General features: G+C 42.6%; 2 protein-coding genes across 7 annotated transcripts in view; both read right to left on the reverse strand.

Annotated features, from left to right (window-relative positions):
* ERGIC3 (ERGIC and golgi 3) overlaps nt 1-15938 on the reverse strand; it is a 30586-nt gene extending 14648 nt beyond the window's left edge. For both annotated transcript variants that reach the window (XR_010885975.1, XM_067307494.1), the window contains exons 1-7: nt 15803-15938; nt 15572-15642; nt 14616-14703; nt 13154-13273; nt 9432-9525; nt 8069-8234; nt 7014-7071 (exon numbers count right to left, since the gene is read on the reverse strand). Coding sequence is in view for 1 of the 2 variants with exons in the window: in XM_067307494.1 (XP_067163595.1) it covers nt 7014-7071; nt 8069-8234; nt 9432-9525; nt 13154-13273; nt 14616-14703; nt 15572-15642; nt 15803-15890 (685 nt within the window). In the remaining variant the exon portion in view is untranslated. The remainder of the gene's footprint in view (nt 1-7013; nt 7072-8068; nt 8235-9431; nt 9526-13153; nt 13274-14615; nt 14704-15571; nt 15643-15802) is intronic.
* Nucleotides 15939-16385: 447 nt separating this feature from the next.
* CEP250 (centrosomal protein 250) overlaps nt 16386-27516 on the reverse strand; it is a 37901-nt gene continuing 26770 nt past the window's right edge. For 2 of the 5 annotated variants that reach the window (XM_067307935.1, XM_067307936.1), the window contains 5 exons: nt 21868-25962; nt 20132-20287; nt 19579-19692; nt 19380-19427; nt 16386-17035 (listed from right to left, as the gene is read on the reverse strand). In XM_067307935.1, the coding sequence (XP_067164036.1) occupies nt 16748-17035; nt 19380-19427; nt 19579-19692; nt 20132-20287; nt 21868-25962 (4701 nt within the window). In that variant the 3' untranslated portion in view covers nt 16386-16747. The remainder of the gene's footprint in view (nt 17036-19379; nt 19428-19578; nt 19693-20131; nt 20288-21867; nt 25963-27516) is intronic. The other 3 variants (XM_067307937.1, XM_067307938.1, XM_067307939.1) reach the window with 3 other exon arrangements.

Here is a 27516-nt window from a genome sequence, read left to right on the forward strand (position 1 = left end):
CCAAAGCTGTTCAGAAGTGTAGCCAAGGTGTACGTTCACAATATATTACCATTCAAAGCTGGATAACACGTTTTTCTCTTAATCAGTCCTATGCTTCTTTCACCATACCTGATGGACAAATAAGGTGGCAAGCCATGAGGTTATTTTTGTTCATTCTCTTGCAAGATCCCAACAAAAGTGAATACCTGGAAGGACTGGGTGTAGGTAAAATGCACATTTGGACTACATATCTCAAAGAATACTCATCATGGTTAAGTAACCTCCATTTTTTTTGTTTCAAAAGACTGTTCACACGTGGTCACACCATGCATGACTAACCAATAACTTCCATAGCTTTATACCTGCTTGGAGATGGGACTCCTTCACCCAGCAACTCCCTATTCACTCTGCCAAATGCTACATGACTGGTGATGCTTCTATGACTGCATGTTTTTTGCTATGGAGAAAGTACGGAGAGCCTCCAGATAGCTGCTTGGCAGATATTAGGCATCCCCAACAACTGATACAACTTGAGGTCTGATGGATTGTAATCTGGTGGCAAACAGAAATGTCAGTTTTGTGATCTTCATACCAGACTTGATACACCTGTAAACAGCTTGTCCATCTACATAGAAATGGGTAAGACCTTGAGTCTTTTAGCACCAACATAAGCAACCTCTGAAAGGAGTTTTCCTACCAGTGTAAAAAGAAAAGTCCTGAATGTTACTGAGGATAAAATAACAATCTCAGCCTCCAGTATTCATTTTGGCGATGAAATCAGTTAATTCTCTGGCAGACACTACTTTGGGATAGAAGTTAGAATGAGCTCACAAAAACACCCACTCTGGAAGGAACACTGTACAGACGATCAACCAGAGGATTTGGATCTCCCCTACTCTGAAATGAAGTGCTTGACAGATGAAGGGTTTGATTCCAAGTTTTATTTCCAAGAACGTTGATGGGCAGAGAAGAGTTCAGATGAAGTACTGGTATTTGTAGAAGGCCTGTGCAATGGTAACAAAGCCATGAGTGACAGGGCTCTGGGACAGAAACAGAGAAGGAGGCTGCAGGCTCTGCAGCAAAAAATTAGTTTGACTTGCTCTTGGTAGTCAACCAGAAGATACCAAGAGATCTAGAAAACAGTAACTGGTCTTCAGTCAAAGGCTGCATGCCCTTTTGCAATCCAGCATTCAAACCACTAGAAGCTACACAAAGTAAGAAAGGTTATTAGGGCTCATCCATAGGGTCCAAGAATGCCTTCAAAGAGATTCTGGCTGTCAAACAAATCTCTATTAGAGAAGGAAATAAGCCCTCCCATGAGTACATGTGCAGAACATTAATGAAGGTGTATCATCATCCAGTGAATTCATGCTCTTAGAGAGCTAACAAAGCTTCGCGGATACCCAGGCACAGCTCAGTGACTCTGAGTAGGCAGCTCATTTTCCAAAAAATCATCATCTCAAAGATGAGACTGTTTTGTTTTTTTTCCTTCCACAGTTGTCATCACAAATGAGGAGGAAAAGAAGCGGCAATCACAAAAATAGTGTCTTCAAAGGTAACTTCATTCCTCTAGTTGAATCTCTAGGGAGATTCACCAAATTTGGATCACATTCAGAATTGCTTCATTCACAGAAATCATCACAGTCATTGAGAATGTACCTTTAGGACAGAGAATGTCCTGAATGTTGTCATCAGTGTCAACTTCTTTTTAAGGGAATTGAAGGAATCTAACAACACATTTTAAGAAATCTTGAAAAGCTCTCTGGTTGTCAATAAAGCATGATGGGCATTGTCTTCCCTAGAAAATATTGATGACAGCACGTCAGGAACAGAATGGTCCCAAGACAATCTAAAAAATGAATGAGAATCCTCAGCTTCCACCTGTCTAATCGGAGCACAGTCAGAAGAAATACAGCAGTGAAGAAGGAAGCAATGTGAGGATCCTCTCTCTCCTGAGGAATCTATCACTAAGCATTTTCCAGCAGCCAGCACAGCTTGAATAGGAGAAAGTGACTACTGTACAGACAGGGGTGGAAATGGCAGCAGCTCTAGAACCACAGACCTCAGGAGGCTAAAAAGCCAGATCATTCAATCATTGCTCTTTACTCTGATATAGGAAGCATTATTTGAGGAAAGAGAGGAGCTGTGAGCTGTAATGAGCTTCTAGCCAAAAACCTCTCTGATCCTGGCTCTAGTCAGGAATGCTACTGAACTCTGCTGCAGAGAGAATGGCTATAATATCCAGAATCAGAGACAGGCACAGGTCATGCTGGAGGCTGTTCTTACAAAAGGCACAAGTGAAAGAGAGAACATTTTCACCAAAATCTGCAGAACCCAGTGCAACTGGATCATAGATGAGCTGGCGAACAAGATAAGAACATTTGGAGCCAATATGACATGCAGGAGTGGGGGTCTTCTGTGATGCTGAAGATGCAGTGTCATGGTGTAGGTGGAAAGGGATCAGTTTTTGATGCCTCCAATAACCAGGGCTCAAAATGAGCGTCACTGCTTGCTTCAAAAGAAAATTCCTCAAATTTCAGCTCTGCTTCTGTGGGAGCACAGTTTTTGAAGGAGAGACAGACAGAGAACCTGTCCAAGAAGTACAAGCAGCAGATATATGGACTAGCTAAAAGGTATTTAACCATTACAGATAGCACAGTTAGCCTCAGGAAGCCTACCGGAGAGAACAGTTTCTATGACCTGAGATGAAGAATGAATAGGGACGTATGCTAGAACATCTAATAATGATGAACACTGAAGATAAAATATGAGCAAAGTCTATGCTGCAGAAATATCCCTAGCAATAAAGTGGCCAGCCTCCAACGGTCAGGTGAGAAGAACTAAAGTGTATCCTTACTGATGAACCAGGCAGGAGGAAAAGCAGGGCAAAAGTCCATCTTTTACAGATACCACAGGGGTTAAACTTTATCCATCTTTGAGGCTTCCGATTAGGTATACCGACAAAGTGAATGTACATAAGGATGGATAAGAACCAAAAACTGAATCAACCCTGCAGAGCCTGACAGTTCTTTCCAGGACAAAAGAACCCAGCTACCTCAATTTATGAATTACCATATGCTTCAGGACCTGGGGATTATGAGATACCAAAAGGATATCAAAGTTGTATTTAATGACTGTGGAGAATGACTTTCAGGTAGGCTGGATATATTTGTATAAATATGGAACAAACGTATGTAACTTTTGTTCTCATGTTCTTTTGACAAGGATTGAAAAACATCCATGCAAACAACAATAAGTGAAACAAAATTATCTCACCTGGATTTAATATTCATGCAGGCAGAAACAGAAAAAAAAAAAAAAGACAAAATAACTTTTTTCTTAGAAGTGGACAAAGACTTTTTTTTTTACACAGCTTTTGTTTTTCAGCATTTCCAGTGTTTCTAGTTCCTTCAGGCACATGAAAGTATTAGTTCAGGCAAATGATTTCTGGGGACAAGGTATGAGTATGCGAGAACAAAAATACAGGCAAGGAGAGAGAACAGTGTATGAAAAAGGAAGTCGAAACAAGGAATGAATCATCCTTGAAAAAGTAAGACTTCTTCTGGACTTTGTCTATTAAAATAAAAGGACATAAAGATTGAGCTACACACAAAGCTAACATAACTAAACAGGTATCAAACAGCACCTTATTCAGTGCTGGCCCTGCATGTGTGTTAGCTCTATGCCTTGTGTTACTTCTTATTCTATTTTCTGAAAAAAGCAATTTCAACTTGCTTCTACCCAAGAGAGAAATTACAGTTTTGAAGATGATAATAGCAACCACATGACATAAATTGAAAAGCTCAGACCAGAATTACATTTATGATCATATTTACTAAGTGCTTCTGAATAGGACCCTTTGCTTTGTCATGAAGATGTCTGTGCAGGTTCCCATTTCTGGAGATCTATTAAACAAGAGTAGTCCTCAGGGTAAGAAGAGAGTACCAGCACAAGAAACTGAAAAGCTGGTCTCCCAGCTTCAATATCTGAATAGCACCAAAAAAAAAAAAAAGGACAGATTCAGGTCTAACCATCACTTGCACAGATGTGGTATAACCACTCTAAAGTGAGGCAAAGAAAGTTGCACAGTGAATGAACTTTCCATAGTACTGACATTCTTGTTAATCCCCTATCTGAATTAGTAGGGAATACAACATAGTAGCAGGAATACTGTCAGCCATCACAGTTTTGTATCAAATAGGTCTAGCAAAATTATTATTTTATTGGATTGTTAATGTGGTTTATGATATTATCTTGGAATATTCAAACTTTTCTTACGCATGCAGCTTTATCCTGCATGACAGTTTATTAAGCATATTAATAGGACTGAACATTAATGCAGACCTTATTAAATGGATTAAAAATCACACACACAGAAGTTCTAACAGTGGAATTATCATCAAAAAAAGATATTTCCAGGGGAGCTCTCAGAGCTCTGTCCTCTGACCAACACTAGTCAAAGTTTTTATCAGGTATTAAAGGAAAACATAAAACCTCTGTCTGTAAGATATATAAAAAGAAAAGGATTACGAAGAAAGGTTATACTGAGGGTGAAAACAGTCTCAGATTCATATATAAAATGACAGGCTCTGAGCAGCTCATTTCTCTCAAAGTGGGGATACAGTGGGACCCTGCTTGATGGTGCCATGAAAGCCTTGCCCAGTAACAGGTTGAAATAACAGAAACCAAATGCTGGGAATTATTAGGAAAGTAAGAGAAGAAAAGGGAGAACATCATCATGCTACTGCCTACAACATTAGTCTGGATCCTAATTCTGGGTGCAGTTCTGGCACTTCCGGAAATAGGAGAACTAGAAGAGGTTCAGAGAAAGGCAGCAAGGAAGCTCAGAGGCTGAAGGGCTTCCACAAAGGACCAGCTGAGTAGGCTGGGACTCTTCAGCTGGGGAAAGATGTGACCTATAGGGTGGCCCAGGAAAGATCCACGACATCCTGCCTGGCGGGGAGAGAGCGGGCAGGGATCATTCACCGTCTTTTCCAATGGAAGAACAAGGTTCATCAAAATAAGCTAGTGGCAGCCAGGCTGCAAGCAAATGAGAGGAGGTGTTTTTTCTTACAGCAGAACAGACCTGTTGAACTCCTTGCAAAAGGGTGTTGTAAATGCAAAAAGTTTATATGGGATCATGGCAAGATGGGAAAAGTACCTGAAAGAGAGCCACTGAGGACTCTCCATAGACTGTTACAGACTCAGGAAATTCCATGAGCTGAAAAAAGTTGCACATTAAGAAAAGTATTAAGGGTCTTTTTTTCTTGTTATTTAATATGAAAGAATTCCCACAAAGCAGAGGGTATGTCTACCCGTATCATCATCAGGCCACATCTGGAGTGCTGTGTCCCATTCTGGAATCCCCAGTACAAAAGAGACACGGAGCTACTGGAACGAGTCCAGCATAGGGCTACGAAGATGATTAGGGGACTGGAGCATCTCTCTTATGAGGAAAGGCTGAGAGAGCTGGGACTGTTGAGTCTGGAGAAGAGAAAGCTGAGGGGGGATTTTACCAACGTGTACAAGTATCTGAAGGGAGGGTGTGAAGAGGATGGGGCCAGACTCTTTTCAGTGGTGCCCAGCAATAGGATGAGAGGCAACGGGCACAAACTGATACACAGAAAGGTCCCTCTGAATATGAGAAAAAACTTCTTTACTGTGAGGGTGACAGGGTACTGGAACAGGTTGCCCAGAGAGGTGGTGGAGTCTCCATCCTGGGAGATATTCAAAAGCTGTCTGGACAGTGCCCTGTGCAATGCGCTCTAGGTGACCCTGCTTGAGCAGGGGGGTTGGACTTAGATGATCTCCAGAGGTCCCTTCCAACCTCAACCATTCTGTGATTCTGTGATCTCCTACTCCTTTTCATTGCACTCAAAACCACCAATACTCATAACTCCGCCTCTGAAAAGTTCGCAGTTTTCAGTTGTACTTTCTCTGCATAGCCCATATTTTTTCAGTTCAGTAGATCCAAGACTTCCGGGGCACATGCAATTAGGGAGCTATCCTGACCTTACGCACTCCTCTGGGGTACACACACCACAGAGTACTTTGCTCTCAGGACAACCAGTTTGCATTCATGCCTATTATAGAGAAAAGATGTAATGGAGAGATACTTCTCATTAAATAGATATATGCTGTAGAGTTGTAAATACTGGCTGTGGTAAGGCTGCTGTTGCCATGATAGTTTAAGCATAAAAAACAAGTTCTGCAGGAAGAAGTGATTTTTTTTTTAGACTAACTTACATTGTTGGAAAAAACAGACAAGATTTCTGCACAAAAGTGATTCATTTCATCTGCAAAAACTGTGCTCAAAAGCTTGCTTGTTTTTTTCCAAATACATCAATTACTCTAACAAAACACATTCTCCCCATGATCTTTACCTCAGCAATACAGGTTACACTACAGACAATGATGGGAAGGGGAAATCAGGCTAAAATTAAAGTTCTTTGTGAAACCTTTACTACAAATTTCATGCTTCAAAAATTTGATCAAAGGAACTGCAAATGTTTCATTAAACCACATAAATATATCCAATCAAGTTCCTGTTAAAGACAGAAGGCATAAACTAACTACCACTACTCATCTGGTCACTTTGCATTTATATATACTTGAGAAAGCCCTTCACAACTTAAATTTGTTTTAAAAGTACTGAATTGCTTTAAAATTCTCCTGAGATATTCTCTAAAATATCTCTTCCAGAGATATTCATATTCAGGTCCTGGACTGAACACCTTACTTGAGACTGTTTTACAGCAGAGCAGCAAAGTTTTATGGAACAAGTGAGACTATTTGTGGGCAGTGTCTCATTCTCTTCCAAGTTCCTCCAAACCCCTGTGGCAGTACCTCCAGAAAACACTTTTCTATTTGTTCATGATGGTTCTCAACTTCTATAACAAAACTTCAACAAAGTTCTCCCTACTAAAGCAGTGCTGTTTTTATTATGGGTGGCAATGCAGAGATAGTCAAAGGGAAAGCACAGATACACTTTGAAGCTAAAAGGTTACAATAAATAGAAAAAGAAAATACTTTACCATGTACATGAGACTGCTGAAAACTTTTTCCTGGTGCAAAGTGAAAATTTCCAGCTACCTGCAGGAGATAGTCATCTTTCATTAAAAGGTCTGAATCTATAAAATAAAGCAGCAATACTGGTGCTTGAGCTTAATTTTTTTTTTTTTTAAACAAGATATATAGCAAGCAAGTCACTTTCACAGGTGACAATATCAGCAGACGATATACTTGTGAATCTTCCTTGCTCACCACATTTTGCGATAAATGCCTCCATAATTGTTTGGTACCCAAGATGGCACTCAAACCACAAAGCCTAGCTCAGAGAGCAAAAGATTTATACTCCAGAAATGAAGAATGCAGTCTCCAGAAAGGGTACAAGAAGATAAAAAACCCCAAAGAGTTAGGTTAAGAAAAAATTGGCCTGACTTCTAGAATGTATTTGGGTATGTAATCTGCATGTCCAACTCTTCTGGGTTAGGTAACTCTCCACATGACAGGTTAGTTATATAGCTACTTGGTGTATCTAGTACCTAATTTTCACGCACCAGTTGCACAACACAGGCAAGCAAATGAATCCCCAACCTTGCACTGTCTCTGACCATTTTCAGCTTTGACAATCATCTCCAGTAGTCTTTCCTCCATTGGTTTTCTAAAGAAGGTAACATTTCACTCTATTCAGCATGACTGCTGGCAAGTTGTTGATTACTGATATCTCCAACAATGTCTCTGTTTTAAGACTAAAAAGACAGGTGGGACAATTCAACATCAAAGAAGTGCCTCTCCTTCTCCAGAAACCTATACAACAGGACTTGCTAGATGGTAGGAAAAAGCTTCTCTAGGCCTGTGCTTCCTATCAGTCCACTCAGTGAAACACAGAGAATTTTCTGTTTCCACTGCTTTTCTTGACTCTCCTACTGCACCCCTTTATGGACACAACTGCTTTTTGGAACTCAGGGGCACTTATATTACAGTACTGTGAACACTTAAGGCTGGAAAAGGAAAGGAACACTCAGACTCTGCCTTTTCAAAGTCATCACTAGCACACAGCAGGTTTAAAGCAAAACCCATCTCTCACCTTGTTGACCTCTAGGAAACCATACACTTGGCAGCCCTCATTCTTCTGCTCTTGCATTTTCTGGCTAAACCCTTCCCTCTTGCATTGCTCTATGGTATCCGGGTTCTTGAAGGCCCAGCCTCGTCGCCTGTATGCTTCTCTGACATCGTCACAAGTATTACAACATCTGCAAAAGCACAAACACCATCTTACTATCTTTATCACTACAAAAAAATTCTCCTGCTCAGGACATGAATCCTTGGTGGATTTTTATTCCACAAAGCAATAACGCAAATATCAGCGATTGGACCTTGAAGGTTGGCCTAATGCTTCTGAAGGAGCTCAAGATTTTTGAACTACTTCTTGAGATTCTGACACAAGGACACAAGCTATTTTAATACTGTTCTTGAGTCTGAAAAGGGCTTTGTCTGTCCACACAGCCATGTCACTCCTTTACAAAGAAATTTCCTACAAAGATGCTATCAGTGTCCAACAGTTCTGACTAGTTTATAATTTCCCAGTGTGAACAAAGTGTCTGCCTGTTTAAATTCCCACTCTTCATTTTTTAGGCCAAGGCAGCCAAAATTGGAGGAAGGGTTAATGGGGAACTCTTTCCATTACTTTTCTACCTCTGGATAATATCTTCGTCATCAGAAAAAATCACTGTTTTCTTTACTGGTTTCATGTTTTGTTGGATAGAAGAAAAAGCTGAAGGGTGGAATCATGAATCCCTCAAGGTGGAAACATCTCTAGGGAAGGGTGTGACTTGACAGATGGGACAAACAAAACTATTAAATAGACAATAATAGTGAATGACAGTCCAGAACCTATGGACCAAAGATGGACCCATTCCTATAGGACCTTGCAGGTGGGAGGAAGGAGAAACCCCAAATGACTCCAGTTGGCTGTGCGAGCAGTGGATGCCCAACCTTTGTTCACCTAAGAATGCAAGGCCTGCAGCAGAAGTGAGAAAGCAGGGCCATAGCCACATCTTATTCAAAACAGTCCACTTAATGGTGAAATAAATTACACTACTCCCCTCCGATATCAAGTAATTCCAGAAAAGATACAGTTTGCCGAGATATAATCTTTGTGCTACTGAAAAGGTAGTGCAGTTTCACATGAGCTTAAGTAAGGATGCAGACAAACTAGACAACTTAACTCTGCACATCCCTAACAATCATGAGGGCAGCTCACCAATTATATCTTCAAAAGACACACCTACAAACACAATAGTTTTCAGAATACTCTGAACACACATGCCCAGGATTTAATTCCATGGACCTTCGTAGAAATTCTGAAAAGAAATGAGCATGCAACATAATGGTATTAATTTGAGTGGTAAGAAGATATGTATATGCACAAAGAAAGGTATAAAGGTTACCGAATGTCCTCTGACTCGGCCCCATAACAGCTCTCACAACGATCAGCATCCAAAGAATTTGGATCAAACACTTTTTCTTCTTCTTTTCCCAGCTCTAAAACAAAATTGGATTCAAAGTGATGAGGCATGTCTAGAAACAGTATGGTGTACTTCTGATTTGTTTTGTTCTATGCCAGTGGCTGTTCTACACATGAATGCAAAGATTTTGAATCCAAAGCTGGGCCCTGCATCAAAAGCCCATTTGAAATAGTATGCATAGAGCCTGCTAAGGTGAGAAGCAAGACCAAGCATCAGAGTGGTATCTGTCATCTCAAGAATATCCACCATAGAAAGAATTGGTTACCTGTGAGCTTTGCTGGAGCACTGGTCAGTACATTACTCACATAAAGGCTTTGTTAAAACATTGTCTAAAATAGACCTGATCAGTAAATTGTGACTGATACGGGACTCCTTATGTAAACAAAATTTGAAATTGTTGTCAAATGTAGTCAAGACAACAGTGCATGATGCATAATCCTGTCCCGAGATGCATAGGGAAGATGGCTGCATTAGGCTTAGAAGGGTTCAACATCGGCATGCTAAGAAAGGGGGGAGTGTTGTGTTCCTGCTGAGGTTGGTTGTTTTGACTGCTGTATAAAAGGAAAGTCAGAAACCACATAAGCATTGGCTTAAAGAATATTCTGTGCCTTTCCACAGGTTATACACATGCATCTGCTGGAACAAGCGTGTTAGGGGCTGTGCTGTGCTAACAACAAACAAAGCTGAGTCTGTTTCTTTGCAAAGTAAGATGAGAGCAGGAGACTCCTGACCAGAACATTGACACCGAGTCCTCCAAGATTACAACACTGGCAATGGGCACACACACATTAACAACTGCTCACTAGAAAGCTCGAGGGAACTTCTGTCTTCTTAGTGACTTAACAATTCTGCCAATGTCTGCACCCCAGGCATGTCGAATGTACCATCTCAGTATGGTTAGGGCCTGAACGTGCACACAGTCTTACGTTCTTGTGTGCAGAAGGCTGAAGATCGCCAGGAAAAAGATGGACTTGTAGCAGAGAAGATGAGGGCTGATGACAGATTAAACATGCAGAAGGGCAGGAGATTCCTACAGAAAACTCAAACAGGATTTTCTTTTACTAAGAACCAAAACAAATACTAAAAGTCTGTAAATTTTGGAGTTAGGAATAAGCAAGCCAAGGAAGTCTGTGTCTTAAATTTCATTTAATTTTTTTCAAAAATATTGAAAGAGCAAAGGTCTTCATAACAGAGGGCTCCCTTAGAACCAGGCTGTTTCACCCCAGGAATCCTGAGGGGAACATGTCCAGAGAAACTCTCTTGGATTATACAAGTCCTCTATGGCACTTCAGCACTACCCTATATAAGCCCTGAAAAGATGGCTCCATGGATAAATAACTCCCAGGAGGGGAATATGATATACGGCCAGATACTGCTGAGGGGATTAAACTTTATTAGAGACTTGTTTATTGAGACTGAGAAATATAGAGCAGGTGAATGAAGTGAATATTAAGTATGTGTGTATTTCATATTAGCCACAGAAAAAGTATTTTAATGAAAAATTAGAATGCATGAAATATGTATGAAATCAATTACTAACCTTACCTCTTATTTCTTTAATCAAATAGTTTATTGTAGTTATGATCAAGCAAATAAACACTTTTAGGAAAATAAATACCCGTTATAAATTAAACGATTGTGTGGCACTTCTTTTCTAAAGCTTACAACATTTAAAGTAATCGGAAAGTGCAATTAAGGATTCATTATTTACACAGTGGGTATTGCTTTTCATCCTATACTTGTAATTACACTAAAAGTTACTCTCAGGAAATATAGCTTCACAATTGTTACATGTTGTCAAATTCGAACATCTTTTGAATTTGAACAAGAATATCTACCGTTGCACATCTACCATTGCATAGTGTCTTTCAAGATGTATTACCCAATAACAATCTCTTTTAATGTAGCTATTAACTGTCAAATGAGTTGTCTCAAAGACAGCATCCAAAGGTAATACACACACAGTTTAGATACTAGAAAGAAACTGCAGTGCATAAAAACCCACATGCAATTTCTTGCTCTTAACATGGTCAATTTGCATGCATATAAGACATATCAAACTGCAAAATTTTGTCTGAGGTTAGAAGGAAGGAAATTATAAGAACCACCAATAAAGAAGTCAACCGCTTATGATCATTCTATATAAATGAATAAGAATATATCTAAGCACAGAATGCAACCTATCACAGGAGTCATGAAATTTTGTAGTTATTGATTATTTTAGGAATAAAATAGTAGGAACAGCATCCAGATATTATTAAACTTTGCATATATTTTGCTAAACTGAAGATGACTATTATTATAGCTGTGATTTAAATAACTGACTGAATGGCAATGTTACTAAAAGAAACTGATAACCATACAATTTAATGAAGACAGGTGGATTCTTCTGATCTAACTTACAACATGGGGAGTAAACATTTCCACCTGAACTAGTCATGTTTACTTTTTCCAGTCAGTAAAGAGGAAACTACTTGCTGCATGCAATGCATCTGACCTGTTTTAAAAAATGCCTTTTTTTGGGGGGGGTGGGGTGGGTGGGTAGGTAGGTAAAATGAGTTGCTTCTAGAAGTTCCTCTTTCTCTGCATTGATTATATAAGGAATCAGAGCAACAAGCTCAATGTAGTAAGCCAGATGGAGACTGGTAATACATGTAAGGCAGGAGGCAAAATGTTAGCAGAGAATTAGATGCAGAAAAGCTGTTTTTGCTCCTAACACATTTAATGTGTAATTTCATAACCTCTGAATACAGAAAGGCTGCTAAGTGACACAATAACAGCACTACTTTCCCCACATTCACATGTTAACTGGAGAAATCATCATACCTAGGGATTGTGTAGTCCTTTGCTTAGCTTATCTTTTCAACTTCAAAAACAGAAGTTAGATCTGAATGATACAAGTCATCAAGTTCACTGTGTGCCGATATACAGAACTATACTATCTCCCAGAAAAGGTAATAAGGACCTCACATTTTGGAAAGGAAAACAAAAAATTAGGACAGTATCTTTGTTAGATTACAATACCATTTTTCAGAATTGTTTCTGTTTTGTAGTCTAGTACAAGGATGAATCACAGTATGCAAAAACGGAGGTAAGGAGTTTGTACAGCCAAGGAATACTTATTACAACTTGTAACTGATGAGGTAATTAAATATATTTATCAGATATTTATTAACACATATGAAATAAAGTAAGGTGTAAGCATAGGCTTAAGTGTTGAGTCTCTGGAGCCTTCCCTGGAGAGATGCTTTCTTTCCTCTAACCAGGTTGCTTCATTTTGTCAGCCCATTGTAATGTAAAGAAATGACCAAACTCAAGTTTTGACAGAAAAGCTGCATGACTTCTAGTAATAAAGGACCACTAACTCTGATGTTTTACTCCTGAAGTGCCTCTGTGACTTCTTGTCATAATTTCAGAGTGAGTAGGCAAAGATTTACCTTGCAAAAGCAGCAAGTGTAATAGGAGTTTGCCTGATCTGCCAGTTAAAAGACTTGGATGCTATAAACTCTTCTTTCAAGAGTTTATAGTTTATAGTATTTAAACACTCTTCAGCTGTCACTTGTTCCTGTGGAAATCAAAAGAGGCACAGAGTGATGGAAAAACCACTAGAGCATCCATCCAAGAAAGGTGGAATAGTATATTACCATGTCTTTCAGCCTCAGGAGTCACACGATTGCCATCTTTATCCAAACGCTGTTTAAACAGATTGTGCTCTACGTCCAATTGCTGTTCTCCTGCTACGTCCATTGCATCAATGCTCAAATCTGAAACCAGCAAGCAAGCAAAGTGATTTATAAAAGCACATTTTTTATGGCCTGTGGCAGTCTGAGGAAGCATTCAATCAGTGCAAATACAGAATCTTTTAGCAAGAGAGAGAAGAATGTGCCAAACTGAAAGATTATGCACAGTTTGGGCCAAGAGCCTTACAGGAAACAAAATACATGACACCTGCATCCTTAATGACCCCTCCAAATATGAGGGTTGGTTTGGTGTACAGGAAGGACTGTTTCCAACTGCCACAGAAATCATTACCTTAAGGGTAATATACTTAGGCAAAAAGAAACAGAAAAACAAAAAAGACCCCAAACCCCATAACCATTTGTACAAACATCAGTCCAGAAGTTAAACTTCAAACTACTTGAAAGCTGCCTTCCTACCTTTATCCCCTCACTCCTTCCGCCCGCTTCAACATCAGCGCATTTCCTTGTGAACCCTTTTCACAAAGAAGATTCAGGTCTGTAGTCTTGTCCTGGTACCAACGTACCTTAAGGCACTTGCTGGCTAAGTGTTCTCTTATAAAATGTACAGTTTCTCTGCAGAAAATGGAAGAGGCTTCCAATCTCTCTGGCCTTCCCACTCCACTTTAAAAGTGAGTAAGGTAAAGAGCAGTAATAACTTGGGTGGTCAGAAGGAAGGCAGATTCACTACTTTTAGAGCCCAATACACTATCCTAAAAAATTACTACAACAGAAAAAGAGGCCAGAAGGTCAGTAGACTTTCAGATATTGTGCAGAGCAGTAACACATGGTAAGACTTGCAACAGATATTTTAACAAAATTTGAAAATATTAAATCTTCACTCACTTCATCCTGCAACTTTAGTAATTTAGTACTTTTAATTTAGATAAAAGCTATTCAGATTATTAATACTCATTGCAATTTTAAAAACTTTGGAAAACGGTTGTCACATGACATTGGCATTACATTCAAAAACTAAGTACAAGAATCATGGAAAAGTTGTCCCCGGTCAAGTATCTTCCTAATGAGACTCTGAAGTTCTTCAACTACAATACAGTCAAATCCAGAGTCACAAGCAAAAACTGTGTCAGCTTTTTCAGCATCACTGAGCTTTTTGAAAAGTACAACACCATACATACAAATAATGTTACCCTCACTTATAATCTAGAAAAGTGATACTGTGAGACTGGTAGTGCTGGGATAAGCACCCTGTGAGCCTCGCTGAAATCACTATGCGACCACAAGGAATTACAAATTCCTTATTGTCCGTGACATAAGCTGCAGCACAGCACTCAGAAGCACTAGGTGCACTGAGCCTTCAGCAAGTATGAAAAGTGTCTTATCCCCAGCGCTCAGAAGTTTCACTCACAAGCACAAGGCATATGTGGAAAGACAACATCTATATTGATCTTCAGTTTATCTCCTCTTGATTTGTCAACATATAATTCAGGATGAACCTAGGAACAAACAAAAAGACATTCTTGTTTCATTTGGAAACACATCAAAAGGCCTCTTTCCCTTGATTTGTCTGGCTCAGGAACTATGGTTTTTAATATGTGGGATTTGAGAGATGCTCAGGCCAGTACCCTCCCCACTTCCAACGTTAGCTAAAATTTTACCATTTGTATTACTTTTAAACAGCAAGATAATCATTTGGTGATCTTAAAATTTGGGGCTTTGGGGGAAAGAGGCCTGTGACTGAGTTTTTTTTTTTTTTAAACTATTCACTGTTTGAAGACCATGGAGACAGCAAGAAGAGATATAGAAAACCTGTCCTGCTTCTGTTATAGATTCACAAGAGGTCACAAGCCAAGTTTTGCTTTAAGTTGCTTTTCCAGAAAGAGAACCCAGTTGTCTGTCGAGGCTACCAGGTGGGGGGAAAAACAGCGGCGCATGAAGCGGGAGCTCGGGCAGAAGGAGAGCGAGGTTCTGCAAAGGTTCGGGGGGAGAGGGATCCTGCCAGGCCCAGCCGCACACCAGCTCCAAGCATCCGCTCACTGCCATCCCTTCGGGTAGGTCACTTGCGGCTCAAGCCGAGAGGCAAGAGGTTCAGGGTGCTGCTTTTCTTTCCTCCCTGCCCTACAGGGGACTTGCGGCAGCTTTTGCAAAGCAAAGCGAGTCTCCAGCCCGGGCGGCAGGGGGCTGCAGCAAAGCCGGCGCCGCGCCCGGGGCGGCCTCTCTGCGGAGGCACCTGCCGCCCGCGGGCCCGGGGCTCCGAGGGAAGGCGGGGGAGGAAGCGGGAGGCAGAGCCGCGGCCCGGGCCGGCTCGGCCGCACCATCGACCGTGCCCCGCCGCGGCGCAGGGCGCAGCCACCCGCCACTCACCTCCTTGGTGAGGTAGTACTGCAGCTCCGAGAAGAAAAGCAGCACCATGATGAGCCCGCTGACCACGGTCACTGCCGAGGGAGACGAGAGGCGCGATGAGTCCGGCGGGTCCCAGCTGCCCGCCCGCCCCCGCCCCCGCCGCTGCCTGGCCCGGCCCGGCCGGCGGCCCCCGCCTGCGCCGCGCTGCCGCGGCCGCCAGGACCCGACCCCCCCGCCCCGCCGCCGCCTCACCCAGCGCGCCGCCGCACGTCTTGACCCGAAAGTCTTCCAGGGTCTTGGGGAAGGCATCGAACCGCTTCAGCCGCCACAGCGAGTCCATGGCGCCGCGCGGCCCGGAACCAAAGCCGCCTTCCGGCGCCGCGGCCGGCACGGCCCCAGGCCCCGCCCCGCGGGCAGCTCCTTCCCCGGCTCCGCCCCGCCCCAGGCCCCGCCCCGCGGGCAGCTCCTTCCCCGCCCCGGCCCCGCCCCGCGGGCAGCTCCTTCCCCGCCCCGGCCCCGCCCCAGGCCCCGCCCCGCGGGCAGCTCCTGCCCCGGCCCCGGCCCCGGCCCCGGCCCCGGCCCCGCGGGCAGCTCTTTCCCCGCCCCGGCCCCGCCCCGCGGGCAGCTCCTGCCCCGGCCCCGGCCGGCGGGCTGACTCCTAAGGCAGGGCATCTGTTTCTGTACAAAAAAGAAGAAACTATCGAGGAAATATCTCCATTTTTCTGCTGCCCACAGAATAGGGATGAGCTCATCACTAAGTTCAGCATGCAAAAAATTGATCCAAGTACTGAACTTAGAGAACATGATGGAAAAAAAAAAGTCAGGGTACAGGCACTGTTTTGGAGAAATAACTTTATTGAAAAAATAAAACCAGACAAAAAGTCTTTGTAAACAGTACGTAAGTTGACAGGAATAACCTAACTGTTGGAGCATGCTGTCATGGAGTACGTCAGAAGACAATTTTACCAGTTCTTCAGGTTTATCCCCCTTTTCCAGGCCTGTGACTGATCCCATCCACACAAGCTAGCCCCAGTCTGCCCCTTAAGCGCTCCTGCTTGGTAACTCTTACCGTGAACACTGTGCTCTGAACTTGTCTTACCTCAGGACTCATGTTTTCATCAAATCCCCCTGCCACGGTTCACCTGCTACAGCAAGTCTCTGACTTTGTTCCTGCTGAGGCCCTTTGCTGTACTCTGGTCACTTCAGCTCATCACACCTGGCTGCTCTCGCTGTTGAATGCAGTGGCTGTCTCTCAGGAGACTGACGGTCCACAGGTATTAGAGTCAAGCTGTGATTCAGAGACCGATCCAGCTTCTGGGTCTCTGCCTCCAGAACAGCAGCTTTGGGCTCCCTGACCACAGCTGCTAAGGAGCAGGACAGCTCTTGGTGAAGGTCTAACAGTTCCTGGCTGGTCTTTGCACAGCACTCAACATAGTCCTGTTTATATTTTCGTTCTTGTGCCAATTGCCTCTGCAGAAAGGACACCTGAAAGAAGCAAAAGGCTAAGCTCAGACAAGTCCACCTTGTTACCATCATCTTTAGTTCCAAGGTACCAGCTGTCAAGGAAGAAGCGCCCTCTAATTCCAGCCCTGACAAACACCTTGTCCTTGTTGAATGGGAAGTAGTAAGTTCCCAAAGTCACATTGAATTGAACTTAGATTGTGGTCAGTTCAGGTTTCTTTCTGGTGTACCATACACATGTACAACACTGAGATATTACATGTATATTAAAGCAAGAGATATCTTCTGCCAGGATTTAGTAACCAAACTTTTTTTTTCAAAAAGAGAGATTTGTGCTACTGACACTTTAGTTCCACATCCTTTTTCCTCAGCAGGACTATTAGTCACTCAAACACAGTAAAAAACACAGGTTGTTCAGGGGCCAGGTACTGAAGAACCATTCTGTTACGATATAGCTAATACTTTACAGCTAGCACATGCAAAAGGAGCAAACACATCTTTCCTAACTTTACAGCATTTTACAGCATCAACAGTTTGATGAACTAGGTCAGGGAAAATGAGCTCTAAGGGACTGAGGAAGCCTTGAAAATCCTCAAATTCTTTATCTGCTGACAAATAGAGTTGTGTTCTCTGAGCTTTTTGGTGGGAGACAGATCCAGGCTACTCTCATTTGCTAGGTTTGTAGAGCAGAGCAGCCACAGCAGCTCTGGCATGGTGCCCTCCACCTGCTTTGCAGCAGATGCTAATACTGGGCAGCAGCACTCACAGTGCTTTGCTGTTCTGGGGAAAACTGCTCAAGTCAGAGGTTTTACTCTGTTTTCAAAGGGACGATACCTTCTACGTCCTTTGTCAATGGCTGTATTCCACATGGAAATGCAATCACCAACTTCAAGCTAAGAACGTGAAAATATTCTTTCCTGGCAGACAAATGCAAATAATAGAAACAATTCTCACATGATTTTTATGGCTTATGGAACCTGTTACCTTTGAATTACAATGCAAAACTCCTGTCAAAATAAAGCCAAAACAGAAAAAAGTGGGACTCTAATTTGCTAAACATCTAGGACCAGATGATCTAAAAAAGGATTTAGCATGGTAGCACCTGAAACTTAGGTAGCCAGCTCCAGAAGGGAAATTAGTTTCACTGAAGATTCCAGTGCTGAATTAGAAGCCAGCAGCACACAAGAGAAGTAAGATATAAAAAAGACTTCACAACAAACAATATACACAGGCTAGGGAAGCAGTCCACTGAAAAGAGGGACACATCAAAAATTCTCTCTGAAATAACAAAGGCACCTTTGTGAAACTGGGCTTTGAAGCCTGAAAAACCCTCCCACACTTTGGTAGGTAACTCAGAGAAATGAGCGGGAGAAGTAGCTATCTGCTGCTTAGAACATCTCCCAAGAAGTGGGGGACCGTGTTTCAGTTCCTGTTTCTCAGAGCCAGGAGTGCACTAACCAGCCAACTGAGGACAACTCTCTGATCAGAGCACCTTCACTTCCCTGCTGAAGTAGGTCCACAGGGCAGGTAAAAACACAAGAGTCACAAGGGGAAGGAGATTCATTTAGCTGTCTGTAGTAACACAACTTCAGACACCCAGGATTCCTGGTAAAAACGTCCTCAGGTGATAACTTGCTGGCTTCAGCAGTATTCTCATTGTTGCAGAGCTAAACATCATCTTGTACTGTACCTATGTAAGTATTATATGCATTTTGCCCTTAGCATCTGTGAATATTCATATCTTCAGGGGGACAAGGGTGTACCTGACCCATAAAAGTATACGGAAGAGAAGTCTGTAGACCTTCTGATATGGCCAGTACAATCGTCATAGTAGGCAATAGGGTTCAGTAGTTGGAATGTACATTCTTACACTGATGAAACAAACACCCTTACAGTGCTTAGGCCTCTCAGTCAAATATTGGGACCATAATTATCACAGAATAGCAAAATGGGACTAATGATTGCCTGAAGGCTATAAGTTCTGGCACTGCCTCAGATCTTTGGAACTCTGATATGATGCAAGTTCCACTTTTAACTGACCAAAGGGAAAATAGGAAGAGTTAACAGGATGAGTGAGGCTCAAGGGGTTCATTCTCAGTCAATTCTCCAGATACAGGTGAGTTCAAGTTATCTGAATTCCTTTCAACCCCCCCCACTTAACACATCTGACCATTAGGCAAGTCAGAGACTAGACCTAGATGAATGGTGTTGCTTGGCCATGAACAGCAGATGTGGCTAACTGGGTATTTCCATCGCCTTCTTCACAGATGGGACCCATTTAAACAAAACTTATGCTGCAATGTTATACAAAATTGTGCCCACCAGTGCAGCCACAGCAGATTTTGATGAGGGCTTTCCTACTCCTCACCTGGTTCTGTAACTCAGCTAATCGTCTGCAGAGAGCATGAGCCTCCTCCTGCAAAGAAAATGCAATGGTTTCTTTTTAGTCTCTAGTCTGGTCAGGGCCATGGTCTATATTTATTAGGGAGGGCTGTTGCCACTGGGATTTGCCATAGTTTCTCTGTGTGGTCAGATCCACCTCCCATCAAGTAAGATTCTGTTCAGACCTGTTTAGAAGCAGGTATCTTGTCCTGGTCAGACTCAGAGAGAGAAAACCTGCATGCATCTGGCAGTGACTGACCAGTATAATCCCTCTTCAGTCTCCTCCGTTCACGTTCCACCTGCACATTGGATAGGAGAAAAGGTCACAGAAACCCGCCACCAAACAAGGAGCAACAGGACCTCTGGATATCATTGTGAAGGAAGAGATTTCTGTTCAGTGATTGTTATTTCACCAGTGAAAGTTGAGGGCAAAAAGCAGTCAAGACAGACTATGGAAGGGAAAGAGCAGGAGGAAACAGTTCCTGACACAAGAGTATCAGGAAGAGGCAAATGTGTATGTATGGGAAAACTAGGGCAAGAGAGGGGATACTCAAATGAACATATATCTGTGCAGGCAGCAGTGTGCAGGAATGAAAAAGAAAATACGAAAGTGCATGTGCGTAGAAGGAAGTAGGAGACAGAAGGATACAAGAAGTGGACTGCAAAGCACTGTGTGTGGGAACATGTGTGCTCCAGAGGACCATTAAGATTTGCAGAGGCAATGAGAGCCAGTTTTACCTGCTCAAGAGTCCTTCTGAGCTCAGTATTGAGTTGCTTCAGCTCAGTTTTCTCATGTTCCAATCTTGCAACAGCTCGCTGTAGAGATTCCAGCCGTTGCTGCATGAGTCTCTTCTCAGAGAGCCACGATAGCTGCTCTCCTTCTGCAATAGCCTGCTGAGTATACAGAGAGAAGATGTGAGCTGGTGCCATGTAAAGATTAGAAGGATTAGAAACAATAAATAGGGGAGAGTGACCAGCCTCAAGGATGGAGAGTGCTAAGTCCCTTCCTCTCCTCCTTATCCACAGGCCTCAACAGCACACTGTATTCCTAGGGACCTTCCTCCAAACCTATCCCTCCTCAACTTTTGGACGAGCACAGAGTATGACAGGCTTAAGGCACCTATGTAATATCTTCCTCCCGTGCACACTATGTTCTTCCCCTCTTCACCATGAACTTGCCATGTCCTCTTCCCCTCTTCACCTGTCCAGACTTTGCCTGCAGTTTTGTCACATTGTTGTCGCCCACAGAAGATGCCTGATGAACTGCTCCATGAAGCAACCTCTGAGAGCATCTACAAATCTGGTCTTGACATCATGCCCCAGCATCATCCAATCTATATGGATGCAACTGAAATCTCCCATTTTTTCATGTTTTCTGCCCTTGTAGCCTCTCTGCTTCCTAACAACACATCACAATACCTGTCGTCATCCTGATCAGACTAGTGGTAACATGCCTCACATAATGTAATATTGTAGAAACAAACAGGCATATATAAAATACTACTAATAAAATACTGTACTAATATAACAGTACACTAAAAGTATAGGCAAAGTCCCAGTCAAGTTTGCAGCCCAGGCCATTGCAGCTGGTGCCACTGGCAGTACCAGAGCCAGACAATTGAAGGTCACCTTGAAGAAATCCACACAAGTTATCCTTCACTCTTTTTTGGACTGCAGCACAAGTATATCCTGAATGTGCAACGAAATCTTTAACCCCATTAGCGACGGTGTAAATTCCCCTTTTTTTTTTTTTAAATATTTCAGAAAATTTGTACCTCAAAAATCTATCAGGTCAGCTTGAGTTATAGAAACCATCAGTTCAAGGAGAAGTGCCTATTCCTAAGAACACTGTTCAAATGCATCTTCCCAGGAATTGTAACTAGAGATCTTGTGATAGCCTTACATAATCCCACAACTAGTAACCAAATAACTTCTTGCCTAACCACAAGCAATAGAATGATTGTAATCAGAAACAGCAGATCCAGCTCTGAAAGCAATACTGTAAGCACCATCAGTGCAGCTGCCATTCAGCCACCTCTATAAAATTCTACTAATTTTAGAACATCAGTTTCGTCAGCCATGCCCTTTCCTTTCCCTGTCAGAGCCTAACAATGCTGCGTTGACTAAACTTGCCTAGACAAGAGAGAATCAAATACCCATCCCTCAGTTTTAGACTTGATTTAATTTTAACAGCAAGCTCTGCCTTGAAGGATCTGTCCAGAAACAGAATAATATATCTTTATAATCTTGACATACAAATCTGCATTGTCACCTTTTAATTATGTGGTCTGGTTCTACCAATAGTTCTGAACTTGACAGAAAAATCCTAGCGTGTGAATGGTCTCTGGCCTGTGCTATAAGCCTGATGGCTGCAATCAAAGTTTCTTTGGCCAAACAACTATATATTCATAGGAAACATCATTAGAATATTTTACAGGCATCTTAGCTGACTGATGATCAGTCACACTGCCTACCTGAAGATGAAAACGGTCCTTGTCCCTCTCTGAAACCATACTCTGTAGGATGGCTATTTCTTCCCTTAAAGACCCATTGGCCATTTCACTCTTGGTAAGGGCAAGAGTCAGTGCTTGTGCCTTCTCTTTCCATTCTATTTCTCCACTTTCAGTCTGTTTCAAAATAGCAATCACACGCTCCAATTCCTCCCCCTTTACTTTCCTCTCATCTTCCAGCTGTTGGGCTAGCTCATTCTGCCTTTTCAGGAAATGGTCTCTCTCCTGGAGAACTTTCTTCTTTTCTGCTTCTTCTTCCTCCCATTTTTGGAGTTTCTGAATTTTTTTCTTTAGAGTCTCCCCTTCATCTTTCCATCGCAAAGCTGATGTTAGTTGTTTCAGGAATTCACTCTGCTTCCGAAGTTCTTGTTCTCTCCTTGTCAGAGTCTTCTCTAAATACCTAACTCTCTCTCTCTGGTATTTGATCTCTTCATCCTTCTTGGCCAGGGTCCGCTGAACATGCTTGAGATCTTCTTGAAGACCTCTCATCTCCTCCTCCTCTAATTGTTTTTGCTCACCTTGAGCCTTGGTCTTTCGTTCCCTCTCATGCAAGACTTCTTCCAGGAGCTTCTCTTGCTCTCTGTAATATCTATTCTCTTTCTTTTCAGTCAGCATAAACTGGAGATTCTGCAAGGTCTTCAGTTCTTCTTCTTTGTGCTGAAGTTTTCGCGTAAGAGTTTCATTGTCTTCATCTCTCTTCTTAACCATTTCCTCAAGCAGACTCACTTGCTTCTGGCAAGATGTTAGTGCTACTTTCATACTTTCTTCACGAAGCTGGTACATGTTAATTTGCTTTGCCTGCTTGAGGAACTCCAAACTGTTGCTCTTCACTGTCTGGCTCATTTTATTTACATCCTGTTGTAGGCCCTTGGCCTGCTTGCCTTCTAATTCTTTCTGCTCTAGAAGCTCCTGGACATGCTTTTGCAAAGACACTATCTCCTGCTCTCTAGCTTCTAGAGAAGATTCAGCATATTCTAGTTTATGTAGTAAAGCTTTAGTCTGTATCATTGTCTCTTCTTCTTGCTGTTGAAGCTTAGAGATAGCCTCCTCCAGGAACTCTATCTTTCTTTCTCTCTCTTTCAGAGTTACTTTTGTTTCTTGGAAATTTGCTTGCTCAGCGTTGTGCTTTTCCTCCTTTTCCTTGTACTCCTCACATTGCTTTTTAAGGGAGACAATTTCTTGCTCTTGTTCCTTTACTGCCACTTTAAGATGTTCCAGAATTTCCCTCTGCTGTTCAGAGTCTTGTTCTTGTTTTTGGAAGGTCTCAATCAGTTCCTTCTGAGATTCAATCATGAACTCTCTTTCTCTCAATATTGCCTTACTGTGTTCCAAGTCTCTATGTAAAACTTCCATCTGTTTTTCTGTTTTTTCCTCGTATTTCCTTGTTTGTTGCATTTGAATGTCTAGGTGTCTGTCCTTCTCTTTTAAAGCTTCCAATGTCTGCTCCAGTTGGTCACGGACAGTCTTTAACTTGGTTTCCATGGCTTCTTCAGATTCCTGGATTTGCTTTTGCTGTGACTCAAGCTCTTGGTCTCTTTCAGATAAAGAAAGCGTCACCTTTTCTAGTTTACCATGCAGATCTTGCAGGTACCCATCCTGCTGCTCCTTGTACTGCTGGAAAAATATTAACTGATCCCTTTGAGACTCAGCCTCACCCTCTCTGTTCCTAAGAACTGCCCGCAGGTGTTCAAGGTCTGCGTGCAGAGATTTCACCTGTTCTCTCTTCATTTCTAGTTCATGGGTCTGCTGAGTCTGAGACATGAGCTCTAAGGTTTTCTCCTTCAGGTTTGCTTTCATATGATCTAGCTCCTCTAGCAGACAACTTACTTGTGATGTACCATGTTCTTCTAGAGCCATCAATTTCCTCTCCTGGAATTTGATCTCCTGGTCTCTCTCTTCCAGGTCTTTGCTGATCTTGCTTAGAGCACTCCTCTGCATTTCTCGCTGCTCCTCCAGCTCCTGTATCTGTTTTTGCTGGGATCCAATCTCCAGGTCTCTCTCCTCCAGGTCCTTCCTCATCTTTCCTATAGTAACACTCTGAATTTCTCGCTGCTTCTCCAGCTCCTGTATCTGTTCCTGCTGGGATCCGATCTCCTGGTCTTTCTCCTCCAGGTCCTTCCTGGTATTACTTAGAGAACTCCTCTGCCTTTCCTGCTGCTTCTCCAGCTCCCATATCTGTTCTTGCTGGATTCTGATCTCCTGGTCTCTCTCCTCCAGGTCCTTCCTGGTATTGCTTAGAGCACTCCTCTGTATTTCCTGCTGCTTCTCCAGCTCTCGTATCTTTTCCTGCTGCGATCTGATCTCTTGGTCTCTCTCCTCCAGGTCCTTCCTCATCTTTCCTATAGTAATACTCTGTATTTCTCGCTGCTTCTCCAGCTCCTGTATCTGTTCTTGCTGGGATCCGATCTCCTGGTCTCTCTCCTCCAGGTCCTTCCTGGTATTACTTAGAGAACTCCTCTGCCTTTCCTGCTGCTTCTCCAGCTCCCGTATCTGTTCTTGCTGGGATCTGATCTCCTGGTCTCTCTCCTCCAGGTCCTTCCTCATCTTTCCTATAGTAATACTCTGCTTTTCCCGCTGCTCCTCCAGCTCCTGTATCTGTTCTTGCTGGGTTCTGATCTCCTGGTCTCTCTCCTCCAGGTCCTTCCTGGTATTGCTTAGAGCACTCCTCTGTATTTCTCGCTGCTTCTCCAGCTCCCGTATCTGTTCTTGCTGGGTTCTGATCTCCTGGTCTCTCTCCTCCAGGTCCTTCCTGGTATTGCTTAGAGTACTCCTCTGTATTTCTCGCTGCTTCTCCAGCTCTCGTATCTTTTCCTGCTGCGATCTGATCTCTTGGTCTCTCTCCTCCAGGTCCTTCCTGGTATTGCTTAGAGTACTCCTCTGCCTTTCCCGCTGCTTCTCCAGCTCTCCTATCTGTTCTTGCTGGGATCTGATCTCTTGGTCTCTCTCCTCCAGGTCTTTGCTGATCTTACTTAGAGCACTCCTCTGTATTTCTTGCTGCTTCTCCAGCTCTCGTATCTTTTCCTGCTGTGATCTGAACTCTTGGTCTCTCTCCTCCAGGTCCTTCCTGGTATTGCTTAGAGCACTCCTCTGCCTTTCCCGCTGCTTCTCCAGCTCTCCTATCTGTTCTTGCTGGGATCTGATCTCTTGGTCTCTCTCCTCCAGGTCTTTGCTGATCTTACTTAGAGCACTCCTCTGTATTTCTTGCTGCTTCTCTAGCTCCCGTATCTGTTCTTGCTGGGTTCTGATCTCCTGGTCTCTCTCCTCCAGGTCCTTCCTGGTATTGCTTAGAGCACTCCTCTGTATTTCTCGCTGCTTCTCTAGCTCCCGTATCTGTTCTTGCTGGGATCTGATCTTCTGGTCTTTCTCCTCCAGGTCCTTCCTGGTATTGCTTAGAGTACTCCTCTGCCTTTCCTGCTGCTTTTCCAGCTCTCGTATCTGTTTTTGTTGGGATCTGATCTCCTGGTCTCTCTCTTCCAGGTCTTTGCTGATCTTACTTAGAGCACTCCTCTGTATTTCTCGCTGCTTCTCTAGCTCCCGTATCTGTTCTTGCTGGGTTCTGATCTCTTGGTCTCGTTCTTCCAGGTCCTTCCTCATCTTGCTTACAGTAATTGTCTGCATTTCGTGTTGCTTCTCTAGCTCCCATATCTGTTCTTGTTGGGATTCTATCTTCTGTTTTTCCTCTCTTTTGTCTTTAATAATGTCATCTAGAGTACTTCGATGCATTTTGTTCTGGTCTTCCAGCGTTCTAATCTTTTCCTCATGCAACTTAATTTCTCCTTCCCTCTTTGACAGGATGGCAGTCAGATGAACAAGATCTTCCTGCAAAGCTTTCACCTCTGCTGCCTCTTTCTGTAGCATCTGGATTTTCTCCTGTTGAGCTGCCACTTCCTCATTTTTAATTTTCAAGACAGATAATGTAGTTTGAAGTTCTTGTTCAAGGGAGTGTTTCATATTTGTTGCTGCATTTGCTCGAGTTTCAGAGGCTGTGACCGATTCCTGAAGAAGTTTTATCTCCCATACCATTTCTTCCTTAACTGCTTGCAGTGTGTCCCGCTCATGCTGTAACAGAGTGGGGAGAAGATTCAATAATTCATACATATATGTTTGTTTTTCATACTAGATTTGAATTCCTGCTTTGGTGGTTGGATGACATGGCAGTCAAAGGCTGCAATTTGAGCTTTTAACAGAAAAATCTAGCTATTCAGTTAGTTTCCCTGTTACATTTAAATTTTCAACTTTCATTCAAAGAGTAAGTTGAGAACTGTACTATATTTAGCAAACTCTGGCCTCAGCTGATTCTGGAGTCACTGTAAATGAAGAAGTAGAAAATTTTTAATCATATAAGAACAGCTGCACTGGCTCAAACCAAGGATCCATCCTGCCTAGTATCCTGTATATAATGGTGGCTATAAGCCCATACTCTGTGAAGAGCAAGAATAGGGTAAACTTGATACTTGTCCTCCGCAACCCTAGTGCTAACACAGCTTGTGAGAACTTTCACAGTCTCTTTCTGAACACATACAAACTTTCTGCATTTACAACACCCATTTGCAAGGTGTTCAACAGGTCTGTTATGCTATAAGAAAAAACACCTCCTCTCATTTGCTTGCAGCCTGGCTGCCACTAGCTTCATTTGATGACCTTTGTTCTTCCATTGGAAAACACAGTGAAAGATGCCTGCCTGCTCTCTCCCTGCCAGTCAGGATGTCATAAACCTTTGCTATGCCACCCTACAGGTCATTTCTTTCCCCAGCTGAAGAATCTCAGCCTACTCAGCTGGTCCTATCTTCCTTGATGCCCTTCTCTGAGCCTCTTCCAGCTCTCCTGTGTCTTTTCTGAGGAAATGCCAGAACAGCACCCAGGATTAAGGTCCAGGCTAATTATGATATAGTAAGTGGCATGATGATGTTCTAGTAGGAAAGGAAGAGAGAACAACACAATAGTTGAATTTTTTTTTAACTTCTACTATATAGTGTTTTTATGGTACCATCCACCAGAACCGCACTGCCATCGCTCTTGAGAGATAACGGTCAGATCACAGCCTGTCATTCTGTGTTTGAAACCAGGATTGGTTTTCCCTTGCAGACATATATATTTATCTACATCATCCCACAGCCTGCCCTCAGCCTTGAAATGCTGGATTACTTTCTATTAGTTGCAAAATTTCTCTCCTCACCCCATTTTCCAGATCACTTATGAATATAAATATATATTATTTGGTGACAACCAAAAAAATGCACAAAACATGCAATGTAAATAGAGACAAGGTTTGAAAGTTATTCTGATTAATGCTTAAAGGGCAGAAATCTTCAGGATTGAGGTAAACAAACAGCCTGAATCATAACTGAGTTTTACATGACTCCAGCATGCTTTCATACTTATTCAGAAGAATGCTATTAGGAAAGTTAATTAAAAAACAATCACTGGTATAAATACTGTTCTTCTGCCCTTGTAGTGGTCTGTGGTCTCTCCAGATATTTTTTGATACTGTTCATCTTAACGGTCTCTCCTTTCTGGACTGACTTCTTTTACTCAGGGTGATGGCTCTGTTAATACAGCTGCATGGCCTGGCAGGAAAACAAAAGTCTGGGAAACAAGAAATGATGGGTAGAT

This window comes from Apteryx mantelli, chromosome 18 (genome assembly GCF_036417845.1).
Source record: "Apteryx mantelli isolate bAptMan1 chromosome 18, bAptMan1.hap1, whole genome shotgun sequence".
NCBI lineage: Eukaryota > Metazoa > Chordata > Aves > Apterygiformes > Apterygidae > Apteryx > Apteryx mantelli.